General features: G+C 39.2%; 1 protein-coding gene across 4 annotated transcripts in view; it reads left to right on the top strand.

Moving 5' to 3' along the window:
- Positions 1-21,203, top strand: part of cenpt (centromere protein T) — a 71,997-nt gene that overhangs the window by 8,913 nt on the left and 41,881 nt on the right. For all 4 annotated transcript variants that reach the window (XM_048605903.1, XM_048605904.1, XM_048605900.1 and 1 more), the window contains exons 4-9: positions 2,981-3,122; positions 3,625-3,718; positions 5,014-5,132; positions 13,900-13,954; positions 18,328-18,455; positions 19,753-19,825. In XM_048605903.1, coding sequence (XP_048461860.1) covers positions 2,981-3,122; positions 3,625-3,718; positions 5,014-5,132; positions 13,900-13,954; positions 18,328-18,455; positions 19,753-19,825 — 611 coding nt within the window. The remainder of the gene's footprint in view (positions 1-2,980; positions 3,123-3,624; positions 3,719-5,013; positions 5,133-13,899; positions 13,955-18,327; positions 18,456-19,752; positions 19,826-21,203) is intronic.

The raw sequence follows: 21,203 nt of genomic DNA, 5'->3' as shown, positions 1-21,203 counted from the left end.
AACAAGGTGTAGAGCTGGATGAACACAGCAGGCCAAGCAGCATCAGAGGAGCGGGAAAGCTGACGTTTCGGGCCTAGACCCTTCTTCGGTCCCGAAACGTCAGCTTTCCTGCTCCTCTGCTGCTTGGCCTGCTGTGTTCATCCAGCTCTACACCTTGTTATCTCAGATTCTCCAGCATCTGCAGTTCCTGCTATCTCTGGACACAAGTTGGTGCAAGTTCTGACCTGGTTTGACCTATTTCTTCTGTAAATGATTTTTTCTCTTCTGCAATTCTCTAAAACTGTATATTAGACTATCTTCAAAAGTCCATTGTTTTACCTCTTTGGCTTGGTATCTGGGATGCCTCTTAACATATTTCATAAAAGCAATGCAATTGCATTCATAATGCAATAAATAGACCATGAATACATATTCAGAGTTATGCCAATGAACCAGTGATACATAAACAATATTTACATTCTAAACTGCAATTAACAAGAGCAAAATACAGTACATTCTGGAAATCTAAGAACAAAATGAAGCTGGAAAATTTCAGGCCATAGAGCATATATGGAGAGAAACAGTTAACAGATCATTTCTCATCGCAATTTATGGTACAATTGACCAAAAATGCGGACAGTTTGGATCCTAAATTATTCCTTTTAGTAATAAAATTACAATCAGAATTTAGCAGTACAATCAAAATTATGCTGTAACCATGTTATTCAAATTGACCTTTTCTTGCCTTTTAATGCTAAACTGGACATTCTTTGGAAAAACTTGATTATTCTAACTTTTTTAATTTTTGTTTAATTATTTTGAATTGCTCTAATTCCTTTTTTTCTAGAAATGTCTTGCTTCAAAGAAAATGAAATCCCTAATCATTGTGCATCATCCTTTATTTAAATCCAGTCTAATTATTGCAAGCTGTAATCTCCCAAATACAACACTGTAAATGTTGTACATTAGAAGATAAGGTATTCAAACAGAATCCAAATCCATAGTTGTAATGAAAGCTTTATTTTAGTTAACCACACTTCTCCACTGATTCCTTGCTCCCCATTTTATACAACAAATTCACACCCAATTAGCTGTTAATTAATATATCCATCACCTAATCCTCATTCTATTACAAAAACAGAAGTTGCTGGAAAGGCTCAGCAGATCTGGGAGCATCTGTGAAGGGAAATCAGAGTTCATGTTTTGGGTTCAGCGACTGTTCCTCATTCTGTTAGGTCTCAGGCATTCCTTCAGACCATTTTAGATGATAACACTGTTCTCAGGTTCATTGAGGTAACATCCTTGGGACCAAGCAACTTCCGTCCTTCATCAATGGTCTTCCCTTCATCATAAGGTCAGAGTTGAAATGTTCACTGAAACAATCTGTATCCATATGCACTAAGACAAAGACAACATCCAGGCTTGGGCTAATAAGTGGGAAGTAATATTCACGCCACTTTAAAGACGTGTGCTGAAAAAGCGAGGGTGATGTAGGGAAAAGCTTTTAACTCAGTAAATAGTTAGGGTCTGAAATGCTTTGTCTGGAAATGTGATGGAGGCAGGTTGAATTAAGACATTCAAGAGGGTATTGGATGATTGTTTGGAAAGAAATAATGTGCAAGGGTGTGGGGGAAAAACCAAGAAATTGGCACTAAGTAATGATGCTCATTTGAAAAGCTGGTACAGGCATGATGGGCTGAATGGCCTCCTGCACCGTAACAATTCTGTGATTCTGTGAAGTGCCATGCAATGGCCATTTCCAACAAGAGCGAATCTAATTATTGGTTCTTGATGTTGAATGCCATTACCAGCTCTGAATCCCCACCATCAAAATGCTGGGGATTATCATTGATTGGAAAGTGAACTGGACCAACAAACAATAAAAATACTGTGGCAACAAGAGCAATAAGAGGCTAGGAATTCTTCAGTGAGCAAAATGCTTTCTGTCGCTGCAATGCTTGTCCACCATCTGAAATAATCTTCACTTATCTGAATGAGTACAGTTCCAACAACATTCCGGAAGCTCGACACTATCCATAGCTGTACATCCTGCTTGCTTGGCATTCCATCCGCCACCGTCAACATTCACTCCCTTCAGCACTGGTGCAGAATAACATCATATGCAAGATGAGCTACAGCAAATCACTGAGGCTTCTTCAGCATCCACTTCAAAAGACACAACGACTACCATCTGGAAGGACAAGGCAGCAGATATGTGGGAGCACCACCAACTGCCAGTTCCCCTTCAAATCACACATCATTCTGACTTGGAACTATATCTTTGTTCCTTCCCCATGTCTGCGTCAAAATCCTGTAGTCCCTTCCTAACAGCACGGTGGGTGAACTTACATCCCAAGAAGGCAGCTCAGCACCATCACCTCCAGGGTAATTAGGAATGGACAATAAGTGCTGAACTTGGCAGTCACACCCACATCTCATGAATGGATAACAAAAAATTAGAACACAATCCAGCAGTTAACTCTTTTCTAACCAAAGGTCTGTCCAAACAGAAGTAAAGTGCCTAACTTTCAAATGTAAGGAAAGATATACAGTATACAATAATTTCTTGGAGGACTTAACCTGCTTGACAATAGCAACCACATTTCAATATTAGTTCATTGTCCCTGAAAGGCTTTGGGGAAATCCTGAGGTTATGAAAGTCTTTTTCCTTAATAGCCATGCTTCATAATTGCTTAAGTGGCATGGGTCTGGTGTATGTTCTTCCATTATTTAGGGCAATGCTGGTTGATCCAGAGACACTTACATCCTGTTTAAAAGTGAGCAAAATACAAATGACTTTTGTCAATTCCAGCGACTAATTACAGCAATGTGGTTTTTGTTTAATTCTGTGCCATGTTGCACTAATGTGTATAAGTAAGGTTGTGTTTGATTCATTGGGGCCAATTTATGGGAATAGCCATGATACTGTACATGAGAGAAATGTCTAGTGAAGCTCTAAGTTCTATTTGCATTAACAAGGAAACTCGTGTTTTGGATAAAGGTGGCTGCGGAATCATCTAAAAAACAAAGAACTGGAAAGAATTCTGTAGGACTGAAGAAAGCAAAGACTGTCAGAGCAATCTCTCGGGAGGCTTTAGACGATTACACACCAAGAAGTCTTCTAAAGAAATTCATGCAAACTGGTGAGTTGCAACAGAATCTTACAGTTCTTTAGTTACCTGCACAATATAGGGATCCTTTGCTTAAATACATTAAAGTAAAAAAGAAGTCAAGATTTAGAAATTTTTTTACAGAGTTGTAAATTGAAAAGTTTGTAATCTGGGTAGAATATAATAGAAAGTAGCTGTGCATTTCCACAGGCACAGTTGACCTTCAGCACCTAACCCAAGTGGTAGTTAGTGTGTGAGCCAAAACAATAAATATGAAAAAACAAATAAACTGTTGGAATATCATAGACAAATATTATCTTGTTCTGTCTTGATATCCGGACATATGCCATTTATGGAAAGGCTATTAGTTAGGATAAGAAGACTATCATTATGCCACAAGAGCCCGCTGATTAAATCAACATAACTGTTGGAGGTGACCTTGAATCACTTAACATTACACGCTCAAAGTTCTTTGTGTTATGTTAAAAGGATTAAGATTATAAATTCTTGAACAAATGTTCTGCTTTCTTAACAGAGCTGGAATCTTCCCTGGTTAAAGTAGTGAATCCTGAAAAGGAAAAGTCTGTGCAAAAGAAATCTCAACCCAAGACAAAATTGTCATCTGGCAGGTATATAAATGAACAAAATATGAATGCATAGATCTTACTCCTCATGTATGATCAGACAGTGAAATCCACTTGGACTACAGCTGTTCAAGAAGGAAGTTCACTACCACTTTCTCGAGAGCAATTAAAGACAGACAGTAAATGCTGACCTAGTCAGTGAGGCGCACCTCCAATGAAAGAATAAAGAAAAATTCCAGAGTGTCAGCTGTGGTTCAGTTCATAGGCACCATTGTTTTGAATCAGAAGGGCTACAGATTCAATTTCGACTGCAGGAGTATTGTTTCAGCCCGAGGTAGTGAAGCACCATTGGAGATGTGGTCTATCAGATGATACTTTAAACTTAGGCTCTATTTGCTGTCCAAGGATAGCATATTGTTCTCAGCAGGGATTTGCTGTGTACAGATTGTCTCCATATTTCCTACCTTACAATAGTGACTAACTACACTTCAACAGTATTTCATTGCCTCTGAAGTACTTCGGAGCATCCTGTGGTCATGAAAAGTGCTATGTAAATGGACTTTATCCCCACAGAATAAAGATTTGAATAAGATTAGAATAATGATAGATAGGCATTATTTATTGGATGAGGATTTAGCAAATGGGGAGAAATTTCTTCTCTGAGGGTTGTGAATCAGTGGAATTTTTTTACCACACTGGGCTGTTGAGGCTGCTACATGAAGTGTATTCAAGGCTGAGATTAATAGATTTTTAAACTGTCAGGGAATCAAAGGTCATGGGGAGAGGCAGGAAAATGAAATTGAAGATTATCAGATCAGCCATGATTTCTTTGAATGGCAGAATAGATTCGATGGCTGAATAGCTTAGTCCCGCTTCTCTGTCATATGTTCTTATTTAGGAGCTTCTCATTCATAAATGATGTTGTTGTTTGTTTTTACAAGCTATTTGATTGTCTGATGCACCACAGGCAAGCCTAATGCTGCCTTCACCTGGTTGCATGTTCCTACTTTTGTAATAAGAGTTGCTGGAAATGGATAAGGAAAATCTTTAAAAAAACCCTGGGTGATTCCGAACATACATTTACACTTGAATTGCTGAAGAGGAATGTAGCCCCCTTATCACCACCCTGGATAATCATAGGCTGAACCTCATTGTGTAGACAGCTCAATTTGACAGAAGTTAATTTACACTGTCAAACAAGCATTAAGCGAGCTTGACAGCCATTTTTATCAGAAAATTTAAAATTTGCTTTGAAAGATTAAAAATTTGTACAGAATCGTCTGTTGGAACATTTGCTTAAATTATTCCTTTATTCTCACTAATGACAACTTTGGTTTAAGTTTGTCTGCAGAAGATACCACAGAGCCGAATTTGCCTGCAGACCGTAAAATTCGAAAACAGGAGTTAAGTGTTTCGGAGTTCGAAAAGGCAACACAAAAGAGACTCCAACAAACAGCAGGTACATGTGACTTACCCTGATGAATCAATTATTTGAGAAATTGTTAGGTCAAGGATTTTTCCTGTTGAGAAACATTACAGTGCAGATGAGGCCATCTAGCCTGTCAAATCTGATTCTCTTGAGAACAGTTCAATCTGTTCCATTGCCTCACTGTCCCCATAGCTCTGCAGGTTTATTCCATTAAGGATTATCCAATTTCCTTTTGAAATCATTGACTTCTTCCACTTCCACATTCTTAATGCAGGGAGATGCGGGTCATTACCACCTGCTGCATAAAAATGTTTTTCCTTGCATTCACCTGTACTTGCTGACCAAAACGTTTCTGTGTTTGCCTATCTAAATTATTTCCTAATCTTGTACATTTCAAATAAATCTCCCCTCAGTCTCCTTCACTTCAGAAAATAACTTCAGCTTCTTCAGCTTGGTGTAAAAATTCCTCATCCTTGAAAGGTATGAACATATGAAATAGCAGCAAAATTGGCTACTTGGCCCCTCGAACCTCTTCTGCTATTTGATAAGAGGATTGTTTGAATTTTCTGATTGTGTTTGAATTTTGGACTGCACATTCCTATCTACCCCCAATAACCTTAGTTCCCTTGTCTCTCAAAAATTTATTTACTTCTGACTTCAAAATATTCTGTGACCCTATTTCCACAGCATGCTGAGGCAGAGAGTTCCAAAATTGACAATTCTTTGAGAGAAAAAGGTTCTTCTTATCCCTATCTTAACCCCTAAAAGGGAAACCCCTGTGTTTTAAAACAGTGCCCCCTAGTTCTGGACTCACCCACAAGAGTAAACATCCTTTCCACAACCATTCAGGATCTTATGCACCAATAAAATTACCCCTCACCTTCTAAACCCTTGTAGAAATAACCCCAGTTTGTCCAACCTCTCCTCATAAGACAACGCATTCATACCAGGTATCAATCTAGTTAATGTCCTCCAAACCACCACCAATGCATTTAGATCCTTTACATAAAGAGATCAAACAAAACCACACTCAGTAATTGAGATGTGTTGGTCCCGATATAACTGAAATATGACATTCTTACCTTTTATGTTCAATTCCTCTCGATAAAAAAGGATTGCATTTCATTGGCACTCTTGATTACGTGCATTTTGCCATTTTGATAAATCTCTGCATGTCTCTGGGACCTTCACATTTTTTATAAAGAGTATTTGTAAAAGGTGAACTTTCTGGTTAGATCGACAGTGTGATATTTCCAAACTTTAGTGCTATATAAAGTAATGGTTTTAAAGGTTTAATGTCTACGTAACTTTGGCACCTCTCATTCTCCTGAAGATGCTTTCAGTCTGTAGGTGGAGACGAGGAGTTATATTTTGGCTTTTGGAGGGACCAGTTCTATAACAGCACCCTAAGGTCCTAGTAATTGTGCCTGACCAAATTTATTTATATTTGTGTTATCATGCAATAAACTTCTTATAAAAGAACAATGCCGCTTCTGTAGATACTCTGTGATGTATCCTCTGCCACTAATCATGGTACAGGTCCAAGACAAAGCAAAGATACAGGAGGAATGGTAGCAGTGAACTACCTCAAAAAACTTTTGCCCAGTATCACATACTGGAACAGGTGGTAAGTAACATGCTGCCACCAGTAGTTACCTGGGAAAATACCATGTGGTTACAATGGTGCGAATCTCACCCCATACTATGAAGATAAGTCATCCAAAGACCCAGAAGAAAAGCAAAAAATTCAAGCAAGGAAGCTTACAACTTTAAAAGCGTTACCACTTTAAGATGTGGAGGTGCCAGTGTTGGACTGGGGTGGACAAAGTCAGAAGTCATGCGACACCTGGTATAGTCCAACAGGTTTATTTGAAATCATGTTTTCGAAGCACTGCTCCTTCATCAGGTGAAGTGGAGGAAGGTGCACAGGCACAGAATTTAAAGGCAGAGAGGTAATTGACAGTGTCAAACATAGTACAAATGGTGTGATTAGAGTGTTGAAAAGCTGAATAACAAGTCTTTGCAGGGGATCAAAAGTGTCAAACAGTGTGAGTAAAGTGTCAACAGCTGAATAGCAAATGAAGGGATGACTGATTAATTAAGTCAGAGAGATAATTACAAAAAATCAAAAATAAGATGGTGCTACAGACAAACCAAATGGCTGGTGTAATGTAATAGGCATGAGAGTTGCATGACAATGGTCTAACCAAAGTAACAAGTAAGCCAAAACTGTAGAAACTAATTAATGTAGGGAGATAATAACAACTTATCAAGTAATGGTGTCAAAACAGAACAGTAAGGAGGATTTTGCAAACACAAAACAGTATGGTGGGGGTATGTGTAGCGCGACATGAACCCAAGGTTGAGGCCTTCCTCATGGGTACGGAACTTGGCTATCAGTTTCTGATCGGCGATTCTGTGTTGTTGTGTATCTTGAAGGCCGCCATGGAGGATGCTTAACTGAAGATTGGAGGCTGAATGTTCTTGACTGCTGAATGTTCCCCTGAAGTGTTCCCCGACTGGAAAGGAACACTCCTGCCTGGTGATTGTTGTGTGGTGTCCAGTCATCTGTTGTCACAGCGCTGATATACTATGCTTCAGGGCATCCTTTCCTGCAGCATATGAGGTAGACAACACTGGCTGAGTCACATGAGTACCTGCTGTGTATGGGGTTGGTGTCCCATGTGTGATGGTAGTATCCATGTTGATGATCTGGCAGTGTCTTACAGAGGTTTCCATGGCATGGTTATGTGGTGTTGTGATTACTATTCTCCTGAAGGCAGGGTAGTTTGCTGTGAATGATGGTCTGTTTGCGGTTCAGTGGTTGTTTGAAAGCGAGAAGTGGAGGTAGAGGGATGGCCTTGGCGAGATGTTCATCATCATGTTGAAGGCTGTGATGAATACGGAAATACTGGATGACAAAGGTTACTCTATCATTTGTGTCCTGTGTTTGTATTCTGAAGAGGTCATTGGTTTTTTTGCTGTGGCATGTCGGAACTGGTGATCAGTGAGTTGAACTGTGTGTCTGGAGTCGCATCCAGGCCAGACCAGGTAAGGATGGCAGTTTTCTTCCCTAAAGGACATTAATGAACCAGATAGGTTTTTCCAACAGTCAGCAATGGATTCGTGGTTATCATTAGATTCTTAATTCCAGATATTTATTGAATTCAAATTCCATCATCTGGGTTTCTGGATCAGTCTAGTGATACTTCCACATTAGGTCAGTGCCTCCCCTTTAAGAGTTCAGCTCCCAGGAGGATCTGCTGGCAATTTCATTAATGACCTCTACAGACTAGCAGAAAATTGTACATATGGACCAGTGAAATCAAAATTCATAAGAGGTAGTGTTGTTGGAATTTTTGAGGAAACCTTGTCAGATTTCTTAGTCCAAGGAAGGTTAAACATTCAAGAAAGCTACTACTTAAATTGTGCCAGAAGCAGAAATCAGATGGACTTATGGACAGACCTTGAGAGGAGATAACCATCACAACCTGAAGAGTCAAAAGAGTTTGTTTAGGTTAATAAGGTGTAGACATTCTAGAGAATCATGTGACCAGCCCATTCTGAGAACATGTCAATCATCTGTTGATAAAAAACTAATGTCAAAGCTGCGGGGTTCACAAGGGCCATGTCTAGCCATCACTAATGATGGCTGCATTTGTAAAACTGTAGGTCACTTTCAGAATATCTAGAGTTTCAGAACAGTGGAAGTACTGGTGATCGCAGATGTAGCATGTCCACTGCCATTAGAAAAGATAACTGAATTTGACAAGATACGTTTGTTGGAGAAGATACCCTAAGAGAATTAACCAATCCACACAAGCCAGAAGAATCAGTATTTGCCAAGTAAATGGACATCCTATTGATTTTATGCTTGATAAAGGAGCAACCGTTGCTGTCCTGTCACAGCAGGTTGAAGAAGCAGCAGTTAGACCCTACAGAGATAAGAATAAATGGTGCATGTGAAGTAACTGTCATAAGCATGGGAATACAAGTTACATGACAATGTGACACACACACACACGCACACACACTTCATCAGAAGTGTTCGAGGGGATTGACAACCTCCCAGAAAACAGCCGTCCGTCTGGTCCGTGAACAAACCATTATTATCAGCCAGTCAAGGCAAGAATAAAAAAAAGAATCAAATGAAATTCCTTATAGAAACGTAGAAGATAGGAGTAGGAGGGGGTCATTCAGCCTTTAGAGCATGCTCTGCCATTCTTCACGATCATGGCTGATCGTCCAACTCAATAGCTTAATCCTGTTTTCTCCCCATAATCTTTGATCCCATTTGCCCCTAGTGACCTCTTGAATACATTCAATGTTTTGTCATCAACTACTTCCTGTGGTAATGAATTCCACCGGCTCACCACTCTTTGCGTGAAGAAATGTCTCCTCATCTCCGTCCTAAATCATCTGTCCTGAATCCTCATTCTGTGACCATTAGTTCTGGACACCCCCCTTCAGGAACTTCCTCCCTGCATCTACCCTGTCTAGTCCGTGAGAATTTTATATAAGTCTCTATGAGATGCCCCTCCTCATTCTGCTGAACTCCAGCAAAAACAATCCGAACCTAGTCAATCTCTCCTCGTACATCAGACCCGCCATCCCCAGAATCAACCTGGTGAACCTTTGCTGCACTCCCTCGAGAGCAAGAGTATCCTTCCTCAGAAATGGGTACCAAAATTGCACACAGTATTCCAGGTGCGGTCTCATCAAGGCCCTGTACAACTGCAACAACACATCCCTGCTCCTGTACTTGAAACCTCTCACAATGAAGGCCAACATACCATTTGCCTTCTTTACTGCCTGCTGCACCTACGTGCTTTTTTCCATTATGTTTCCATATGAAAGCTATTTAACATTACTACCAGTCTTGTGAGGTTCTTTTACGTTGACAGTGTTCAATTCTTTGTCACTGATGTTGACTGTTTGGTTTAGAAGACAGAGTGCTGCGTGAATAATAATTTTCAGTGACATACCTGATAGTCTGTAAAAAATGAATTCACCAGACAGACAATTACATTGCTGGCTGAAGACATCCTGTCTGATCAACAACTCAAAGCACTTAAACTACATGTCTCCATGGGAGCCAATCCAGTATCTTCAGATGCACGGCATGGTGGAGAAGAAATCCTGCTAGGTCTAAGCATCCAGGATCTTGCAAAAGAAAGAGACTACCTGTTCCAAATCCATGATCAAAAAATCTAGAATACCACAAGGAAGAAAGAACTTAATTCAACAGGGCACCTGTCTTCCAGGGATGACATTTAGGAGATTAAGGCTCCTGTAGATAAAGTAATGGACCAACAACTTCTCCAAAGTGCAACATCCTCTGCAAAAGATATGAGAGATAAAATATCTTGTAGCAGAGAAATTATCTATGGGTACAAATGAGAGTCAACAGTCCTCGAGCAAGAGACCTTCCACTCTCCAAGGCTAAAGAGAGTGCATTCCGAGGAAAGTTTGAAACATCCAGACTGCCTGCATTTGTTAAGTCAGAAACTTGGGGAAGAGATGGGATATTGTAAACAGAAGGTATAATGAGTTAACTATGGCTGCTGAAAGCTTGGAGTAGGTGCTGTAAATAGTTTTGAAGGTGTTAATGTTCATGTTCCGTTGGCTCCACCTATTCTATTGATGTAACACAATCTAGAGTACTGCTTTAACTTTCATAGAAGATATTTTGTGTTAGCTCTCAAAGATCCTTTTACTTATGCCTGACTAAATGCATTTGTTGCTATCATGCAATAAATGTTATCTAAGAATAGTGCCTCTGGAGTGGTGTATCCTCTGCCATGAAGGGCTGCAGGTTAAAAAGATAAAGAAGAGTGAGTTTGTTTGTTGCCACCAAACCTTCTTTATCCTTGGTCCTGGGCCCAGTGAATAGACACAAGACCAATCAAAGACGAAAGAGGTTGGTGGCAACAAGCAACGTCAAACAACCCCTAACCAGTACCACACAGGGAGGGGTGGTAAATATCACAAGAATGGCAGCAGTGGTCACCTGAGAAGATACTGCATTCAGTTTCTCTGATCCCTTACAAAAATAACGATAATTTAGTCAAGTAATGAACATTGATCTTTTCCTGTCTAGCAACATCCATTTCTGTTTAATTTGTCTTCTATCATTCTAGTTGTTGTATGAAGCAATGATCTTAGTAAGTCAGTTTAATCAGTTATTCTACAACAGACCTAGTCAAGAAAGATGTCAGTGCTGAAAAACTTTGGAACCATAAGTCCAAAGGCATCTGATTGTTCTCTGCTGTTTCTCTTACCCGCCATGCATGCTAGACTGGTATGCCATTTCTCAACTTAGCTCTATACTTTAGATGGAAATGTTATTTTCTGAAGCTCAAATGGATCCATACACAATGCCTCCTTAAGATGTCAATTCCATTGATTCATTACCCGTTTACTGACATGTTTCAGCAGATTTGTTTTGAATTTGAATTTGCCCTTTTCAAGGTCAGGCTGAGCTCTCTTGTACTGCTATTCTCGACCGAGTGAAATAGCTTTTTATTCTTTGTTAGCTAGTGATTTTTTAAAATCCTTTATGAACATTTTTCAACTTTCTCTTTCAGGAAAAATAAACCTTTGTTATTTATTATCATCAAATCAGTGGCTTTCCATCCCTACAATTCTTCTGGTTACCCTATCTGTATCCCGTCAATACCTGCAACATCCTTTATCTGCTTCACAACTTGAATTGTACACTGTATTCTAAGAATGGCAGCATCAATCATTCATCAAGTGCAGATTCTGGCTCGGTGTTGATATTTCAATACATTCCAACACTTGATATGTTTTTCACAGTACTGAGTATTGTGGCAATATTTTGAATTTATTGTCAGATCTCTTTAACTTTCCATTTGTTTTAGTTTCTTTCTATTTGCAATGACATTTCAGTGCTAAGTGGACTAGATTTTAAAAAATAATTAGTTTTCATTTTTCTATGTAGCCATTAAAGGTGCACTAATTAACCTACCCTTCATGTCTCTGCTTGAGATAATTAGAAAGACAATTATTCATATTTTTGCTGCCTGTACTTAATCGCATTCTGCACTGGGGGAGATGGCTGGTTTCTTCAGCCTTGAAAATTCTCATCCTTTTGCTCAAATTCCTCCACTGCCTCACTCTCTTCCCTATTTTATGACCATTTGTAGCCTTTCAACCTTCTTCAAAGGTTGAACAGCTTCCACTGTCAGAAGGGTCACCATTCAGAGTGACAGATCTATTGTAATTGACAAATGAAAATGAGAAGTGACATAAGAGAAATGATATTAGGCAGCAAGCTGTTCTGATATGAAATGACTGAAAGGTGGGAGCAAATTTACTAGTAAATTTCAGAAGTGAATTAGTTAAATACTTGAATTGGGAAAAATAATAAGTGGGGCTTTGGAGAAGAGCGGGGGAATAGGACTAGCTTGATAGCTGTCTACATGCCATCAGAAAAGCCTCATGATTTCCACCTCAGTTATGTCAGACAACATTTGTATCTTAGGTCATCCAATCTCAACTGTCATCCGTGCCTTTGTTATCTCTCTCTTTAATCTTGACCATTCCGTCATTCTGCTGGCTGGCTTCCTTTGTATCCTCCATAACCTTCAGATCATCTATAATGTTGCTGTTGGGTTGTAATTCAAAATAAGTCCTGTTCATCCATCACTGCAGTTCTTATAACCTACTTTGGCTCCCAGATGAGCAATGGCTTGTTTTAATTCTGACACTTGTTTTCAAATTCATGTGAGATCTTGCCCATCCCAGTTTTTGTACTGTCTTCATGTCCTGTGAACTTCTGAGAAATCTGTACTCCTCTAATTGTGACTTTGAGTGACTCTGATTTTAATTTTTCTGCCATTGGTAGCCATGCCAACACCTTTTAAAGCTGAAATTTCCTCTATTACGCCCTTCAAAACTTCTTAAGACTTTACCTGTTGGACTGAATTTTTATCATCTACCCTGATGTCTTGTTACTTTGTCCAAAGTACTTTTTACTTCCATTCCTAAGAAGTGTCTTGGGACCTTTTACTAAGTTAAGGGCTAGACAAATACAAATGCAAATTGTTGTAGCTGTTGCAAGCATAATGGCCTCTTTCAGTGTTGTTTCACTCTCTGAATGACTAAATTGTTTATTTTGGTTTTGAGGTCTTGTGGTAAAGGAGTGCGATGAGGAGGCAATGGCCTAATGGCATTGTCACTAGACTATTAATCCGGAAGACCCAGATTTGAATCCCACCATGCAAAAGGTAGAATTTGAATTCAATAAAAAAAAATTGAATTAAGGATCTAATGATCACCATGAAACAACTGTTAATTGTTGGAAGACCCCATCTGGCTCACTGTTCGTCCTTTTAGGGAAAGAAATCTGTCATTCTTACCTGCCACAGCAATGTGATTGACACATGGGCAATAACTGCTGGCTTAGCCAGAGATGCCCACATTCTGTGAGTGGTGCATTTTGACTGGGAAATGTAGCAAAGTTTATATGATGGATGCCAATGGCAGATATCTTGGAAATAATAGTAATGAAAAGCTATTCTGTTTGCATACCTTTTTAAACAACTGTTTTTCACAATCTTTTAAACCATCAATTATTAACTTTCCAAATAACCTGTTCACAATGACTTCTGAGACTTGCATATAACAAATTGTGAGTATTATAAGGTTCCAAATGTTTTTCAGCTTGTAACTGTACTTCAACAAGACAACACATTCTTTAGGAGAATAAGGGGAAAATGTTGGTGAAATGGTTAAGTGTGTTTTATGTGCTAAGATGTCTTTTAATTTCTAGAAACCGAACAATGTGACAAGAGCTCAAGACTTCCAGACGTCTCAACAATAGTTAGGTAATAATTACATATTAAAATTAAATTAATAGTGATTTTATTTGAATGTTATTTCGGCAATGTTATTTATGTTAACACAACATAAAAATCTTGGAAAGTTGCTCAATGAAAATAAACTAAGGAATTCTGCCATTCTCAGGTTTATGTATATTTTTCTGGGTATGATTGGCAAAATTAATATATCAGTTTAAAAAAAAATTCTAAGGACCAGTGGAAAAGGAATTAATCCTCTAGCATTAGTGTTGCTGTGCCTCCTCTCTGGTCCATTCTACATATGATGTAATCATAATTACATACTTCTGCTCCATATTCTGGCACCACCCAGCCTTGATATGGTAGTAAATTCTGGAATTGGGTATTAAAATGTATTAATTTACAGTGTATTTAATTATTGAACCGATTCTATGTCTAGCTTTTAAATACCTATAGCCCTTTTGCTCAATTGCTCAAGTTGCATGTTGAAAGCTGACTATTGTCAAAAATGTAGTTTATGATTGGACAGCATCAAAGATTTGGGACTTGGAAGTTAGATTAAATGCAATTAGTGTTGCTTTAAGTTTTCAGAATGTCGTTTGGCTGGATTGATTACTCCATCTTCAGTTGCCCTGATTTGGTGGGACTGCCGTCTTGAGCTGCTGGCTAGAGTTGATCCAGTTTGGTACCTTGTAAGGCAATATTGTGGTAGTTGGAACTGATAGGCTGGTAGCTTCATGGTCATTCTTACTAGTATTAGCTTTCTATTTCTGGATTTTTAAGTCTGCATTCAAATTCTCAAACTTCAAATGATGGATTTGCTGGGTTTTTGATCCAGGAATTCGTGGACTGATCGCCTACGCACCACACTACTGTGCCACGTTTTAGTTTGAGACTATCTGTACTGTTTTAGATTAATTTACTAAGAGTATAAATAATGGTAACTTCTAGAATGATGCTTGGAGTAGTTAACTCTCAAGTACGTTGTTGCATCAGTTGTGTTTATCAGTACAGGGACATTAAAATATTTACTGCCAGCGACAATGGTTATAGTTGTGGCTCCTTCTATGCACACTTCTGAGAGGAAGAAACTAATTGAATTGTGCTATAAACTCATATTGTGGAAACCCCTGAAGAATTAACCCAGTATGTTTCTACACTGTTTACCCTGTATGTCATAGAATCATAGAATCCATACAGTTGGGCCATTTGGCCCAACAAGTCCATACTGCCCCTCTGAAGAGCATCCCACCCAGACCCATTCCCCTACCCCTGCATTTCTCGTGCCTAACCCAACTAACCTAAATATCCCTGGATACTATAGGCAATTTAGCATAGCCAATCCACCGACCCTGCACATCTTTGGACTGTGGGAGGAAACCGGAGCACCCGGAGGAGAATGTGCAAACTCCACACAGACGGTTGCCCGAGGGTGGAATCGAACCTGGGTTGTGAGGCAGAAGTGCTAGTCACTGAGCCACCGTGCCACCCAAATAGCATAATGTATATACCTCTATGTCACTCAAAAATGAAATGATATTGGATCTAATTGAATTGGACAGGGTAAAATAAAGGTCAGTTATGCGTTGCATTCCGAAATAGGATTAGAAGGATAGTATTTTAGTGTCACGACTGAAGCCACTTAGCAGGAAGCAGATGAGATGTACCAAAACTTGGTTTGGTAGATTATGCAGGAGGGAGAATTTCATATTTGTAGGGAAATTTATGGGTTCTATGGGAGGCAAGGTGTTCATGCAGGATCTCTTCCATAAAACTAAAAGGTGCTAATGTTCATCCAGAGAGAATGAAGACAGCAGTGTGGGAGGATTTAAACTAGTGAAATGGACAGAGATTAACGATAAGTACAAAAATAATTAAAAGCAGTTCAGAGTAATAAACAAAATTAGTTATAAACAGATAATGTGGTGATATCCCTCAAGTTATGCTGTGAACTACATTTAATAATCTAAATCGCTGTCTGGTTATGAACAATGTTAAAAACATTGAAAGAAAGAATAAGCAAAAAGCACACAAAAGTCAAAGAATTGTTAAATCCGAGAAGAAGACCATTTGGCCTGGCATGCTCGTGCCAAATCTCTGTAAAAGGCATTCACACAGTGCCACAACCCTGAAAATCTTTCCTTTTCAGGTAAATGATCAAGTTCAGTTTTGAAAGGCTGAATTGACTTTGCAACCCAATATACCCAGGCAATGCATTCCAGATCCTAATCACTCGTTTTGTTTTCCTCTCGTATTGCCATTCTTTCTTTGCCAATCATCTTAACTCTATGTTGAACTTATTTGAACAATTTCTCCATGCCCACTCTGTTCATTGCCCACATGATTTTGAATACTTTTTGTTATAAACACATGATTATGGTGTAACTAATGATGTTATTCTGACCTCACAGCAGGACAGAGTAGATCAAAGATGAGACCAGAGAGGAGAATGTGCAGCTAGTTCTGAAGCACAAGTCCTCAGTACATCTGCTGGAATATTGTCGAGGCCCATAGCCTTTATAGTATCCAGTGCCTTCAGCCCATTTTGATATCTCATGGAGTGAATCGTTTTGGCCTCCTCTGAGGTCCCTTGCATTAGAGAAGTAGTCTTCAGCCAAGTTGGGTTATTCACTCAATACCTCTGGCTGAAGATGAACACAGATACTTCAGCCTTGACTCTTGCACTGATATGCTGGGCTCTGTCCTCAGTGAGGATGAGGATATTTGTGGGGCCCTCACCTCCAGTTAGTTGATTAATTGTACACCACCATTCGTGGTTGGATGTGGCAGGACAGGTTGGCTGTACTGAAAGACTAATAAGCCACCAATCTAATGCCACTTCCTTATATATTTGTAATCCGTTAATTATCTCACCTATCTCCTATCACTGTGACTGGGGCAGCATCTTCCTTGGTAAAGATAGATGCACAGTACTTGTTTAGTGTCTCAGCCTCATTCAAAATCCCCTTTTAGATATGTAATCAGCCTCACTCTTCCTTTAACCACCCTTTTACTATTTTTTTTGCCAGTAGAAAACTTCTGTGTTCCTTTTTATGTAAATGGCCAGTCTCTTTCCATCCTCTTTGCTGCCCTAACTTCTTTTTTCAATTTCTGTCTAAACTTTTTATGTTAAGCCTGTTTCACAATTGCCTTTTCCATCTCACATTTGTCACATGCACCTTTTATCTGCTTCCTTTTCAATCCATCTCTTTTGTCATTCGGGGAGCTCTAGATTTGTCTGCCCTACCTTTCCCCATCATGCAAATGTACTTTGATGCAACTTGAACTTTCTCCTCTTTAAAGGCAGCCCATTGTTCATTTCGAGTTTTCCATGTCAATCTTTGATTCTTTTGCAGAGTTATATGGAGGACCAGGGTTGCAGTACTTATCTACAGCACATTAGAAATGAAGTAAATTTAGAAGGGAACTACATTTTCAACAAGTAGTTTAGAAGTGAAAATTTAAAGATGAACTCTCTTGTTGAGAGCCATTTAAAAAAAAATGTTTCCTGTAACTTAGATGGTATTTATTCATGGGCATTAGGACTCGAAAACAAACTAGTAAATAATAGACAGAAATGAGGATAAAATTTGTGAGAAATTTAGCGAGGTTTGTATGGGCAGCAGAATTTTAATTATTCTTGGGTTGTGGTAGGTGCACCCTTGTGGACTGAGATTGTCTTGGGATGGTAATGGGATGTATTCTTGGAATGCATCTGGGATTTTTGGCTCTACACCAGGCAAAAGGTTTACAGTTTTAGAGAGGACACAGGAGAGAACATCTAGAATAATACCCAAACATGTGTTGCTTTGGACAGGTGTTAATAGTTTTATATGCGTTGGAGGGGCATTGGCAATTCAGTACAACTGCAGGGGTTGATTGCACAGGTTATAGCATGAGAAAGCACAAGTAAAAAATCCTGAAGCAAAGAGATTGCTGAGATTCCAGGACGTATTTGTTTTCACAGGCTTGTCGCCCTTTGGAACAGTGTGTCAAAATATGTTGGATGTGGATCTCCAGATGCTGTCTAAAATGGAACTTGTCATTCCTTGAGAGAAGTTGATATTTCAAATTAGTTATAATTTAACGTGGTCCCCTGAAGTTTTGCTTATTTGCCTTTAGGAAGAGAAGAGGACCTTAGCAGTGCTTTTCCTCGTAAAGTCATAGGGCTTTTCCTGATAAGGCCATAGTGTTGCTGACAGTTTAAATGACATTAATGGACCTGATAGTTTTGCTTGTCCCTTTCTTAAATCCTGGCCTACTCATCTGCAGATTATATTTGACGGTGCATTTAGAGGAGTGTAAGATGTAACTGGTAATGTATAATGAACTAAATGTAGAAATGTCATGTATTTCAAACAGGGTTTAATATGGTCCATATGGTTGTCTGTTTGTTTCAGTTTAATTAATCCTGACTTTGAAGAATCCACAACAAAACCCATTCTTTGTAGAAGACCAAAAAAGCGCAAAATTATAAATGAGGATGATTTTGAAGAGGGCGTGCATAATTATCTTGAACAAGAAAAAGGTACAAAGTTGATTTTGTTTTTTGCAGTTTTATAGTTTCCAACTGTATGACGTTCTATCTCCTTTAAAGCATGAATGATTTGTCAGTCAGTTTCGCTTTTGTCCCTTTGCATTTAAGGAATGAATATGTACTATAATGCAAGTACTATGGATATTAATTAGAAAGTGCGTTCTTTTTTGTTTTACTTGTGTGTATAGGATACAGATGAGTGAATGTATTCAAAAATACTCGATATAAAATAGAAAAATATGCGGGTACTCAGCAGGTCCGAAAGCATTTGAGGGGAGAGAAATAGTTAACATTTTCTGTGACCTTGATTAACCAGGAAAGGTTAAAAATATAGTAGGTTTTGAAGAGTGGAAACTGACAAAAAGAATGAAGACTGTGATGGGGTGGATGACCAGAACGATTACGTGACAAGAGGGTTGTGGTGCAGGGCAAAAGGGAAATGGTAATGGGACAAGCAAAGAAGCAAACTGTGTCTGGAGAAGTTGTGAATGGCCACATCATGAAGCTCTTCTGTCTGAAAGCGAAGGGTAAAGAAAAGGAGGAGCAAGAGATTATAAATAAACCAACAAAGAAAATGGGAGCAAAATGTGGACAGGGGTTACAAGCTCAAGTTGTTAAATCCAACATGAAGTTGAAGTCTTTTTTTTAATGCAGCTTGAATTGAACCTCTTTGCGAATACCGAAGGAGGCTAAAGGCAGAAAGGTCGGAGTAGGGAAAAGAAATTAAAAATTAAGGAATTAAAATGACAGGTTATTTTAAACTCATTGTTATGCTTGCATACTGAACAGCGATTTTCCTCAAAGCAGTCAACAATCTTCCCACAGTAAAGTAGAGTGCATTGTGATTCTTGAATCCAATATAATAAATTGAAAGAAATACAACAAAATCACTGTCCTAACTGGAAGGATTGTTTGAAGCCTTGGCAGATAGAAAAAAGGGCAGGTGTTTTACACACTGCTTGGATGAAAGGGTGCTTTGGGAAGTGGCAAGGCTGTTACAAGTGAGTGACAAAGTGTATCAGCGTGTCAAGGAGGGTTTGGTTCCTTCAGAATGCTGGAAGGGTAAGATGTGTTCAGTTGGGCTATCACCCAGAAAATGGAGGAAACGGCAGGGGACAAAAATAAAGTTGCTGGAAACGCTCAGCAGGTCTGGCAGCATCTGTGAAGGCAAAAACAGAGTTAATGTTTCGGGTCTGGTAACCCTTCCTTAGGTCTATGCATATCACAAATGTCTCTATGCTCAATTGTTTCTCTGTTAATAAAACAATTGTTTCTTCTTTTCCAAAAGAATTAGAAGAAATTGAAAGAACTGAGCCAGTTGAAAAGACTTCAGGACTGACGGACATTTCACGTATAGTTGGGTAACAAAGAGCTGTTTCTTTTAACGTTAATGTGATTTTTATAATGTGATTCATTCTATATTTATCGATGACTTGCAGACAAAATTCCATGATGACTCACTTTTCTGTAGAACATTGTGACTTAGTGGAATTGATAATACAAAATGAAAAATAACTTCATATCAATAAATGTTGCCAATTGTGGAATATTGGGACTTTGGTTGAACTTGCCATAGTACAGTGGTTCTGTTTGTAGACAAGTTATTATGTTGCAGACCATTCACAATCAATCATTTTCTATTAATCCCATGTTAGCATTTGCAAATTTCTTTTTTATGGGAAAGAAACCATTTAAGTTCATGGCGTAATGAGAGTATTGCACTGATCCTGCCTCCAATTGAATATAGTTGTTCTAAAATCACAGAATTCCTACGGAAAAAAGCAATTTGGCCCATTGAGTCTGCGCTGCCCCTCTGAACAGCATCCCACTAGACCCAGCTCCCCCACTCTATCTCCATGTTCCCACGTTTATCATGGCTAATCCATCTAGACTGTATATCCCTCGACACTACAGGGCAATTTAGCATGGTTAATCCACCTGATCTGTACATCTTTGGACCATGGGAGGAAAGCAGAGCACCAAGTGGAAATCCATGCAGACATGGAGAGAACATGCCAACTCCACACAGACAGGCACCCAAGGCTGAAATTGACCCTATAACCCTGTGAATCGAGCCCAGCTAACCATTGTGCCACTTCTGTTGGTCCTAATTATTTCCTCATTCTGAAAAAAATTTGATCAACCTGTTATGACACATCTCTAGAGCAGACGGAACTTCTGGTCCATAACTATGGACACTATCACCGCAACACAAGACATTGCTCATTCTATGCAGACAAATATGTAACAATTGGCTGTGTATACTGCAAACGGCACCTTCAGGTGGAATAAAAAGCATGCACACACAAAAGGTACTCTCTGTCAATCTGAGCTGATGGACAGCAGCAGCTGATCTCAATGGTGGTGCTGCAGAAAGCACTTAGGAAACAGATTCAGCCCAAAATTCTATGTGAACCACAACTCTGGGAGACGGAGGCTGGGACAAATGAAGCAGACCTTCTGCTTTGGCAGTGTCTGCAGGGTTGGTCACCTCAGCTGCTGTCCCTTCACTGTACTCACCCCTTAGTCTCCTTTCTGCAGGTACAACAGGTAATTAAGAAGGCAAATGGAATTTTGTCCTTCATTGCAAGAGGAATTGAGTTTAAAAGCAGGGAGGTTATGTTACAGAGATAGTAGGAACTGCAGATGCTGGAGAATCCGAGACAACAAGGTGCAGGGCTGGATGAACACAGCAGGCCAAGCAGCATCATAGGAGCAGAGAGGCTGACGTTTCGGGCC

This window comes from Rhincodon typus, chromosome 15, assembly GCF_021869965.1.
Source record: "Rhincodon typus isolate 14 chromosome 15, sRhiTyp1.1, whole genome shotgun sequence".
NCBI classification, from domain to species: domain Eukaryota; kingdom Metazoa; phylum Chordata; class Chondrichthyes; order Orectolobiformes; family Rhincodontidae; genus Rhincodon; species Rhincodon typus.
The sequence above is the reverse complement of the archived record's forward strand: the minus strand, read 5'-3'. Positions and strand labels throughout refer to the sequence as shown.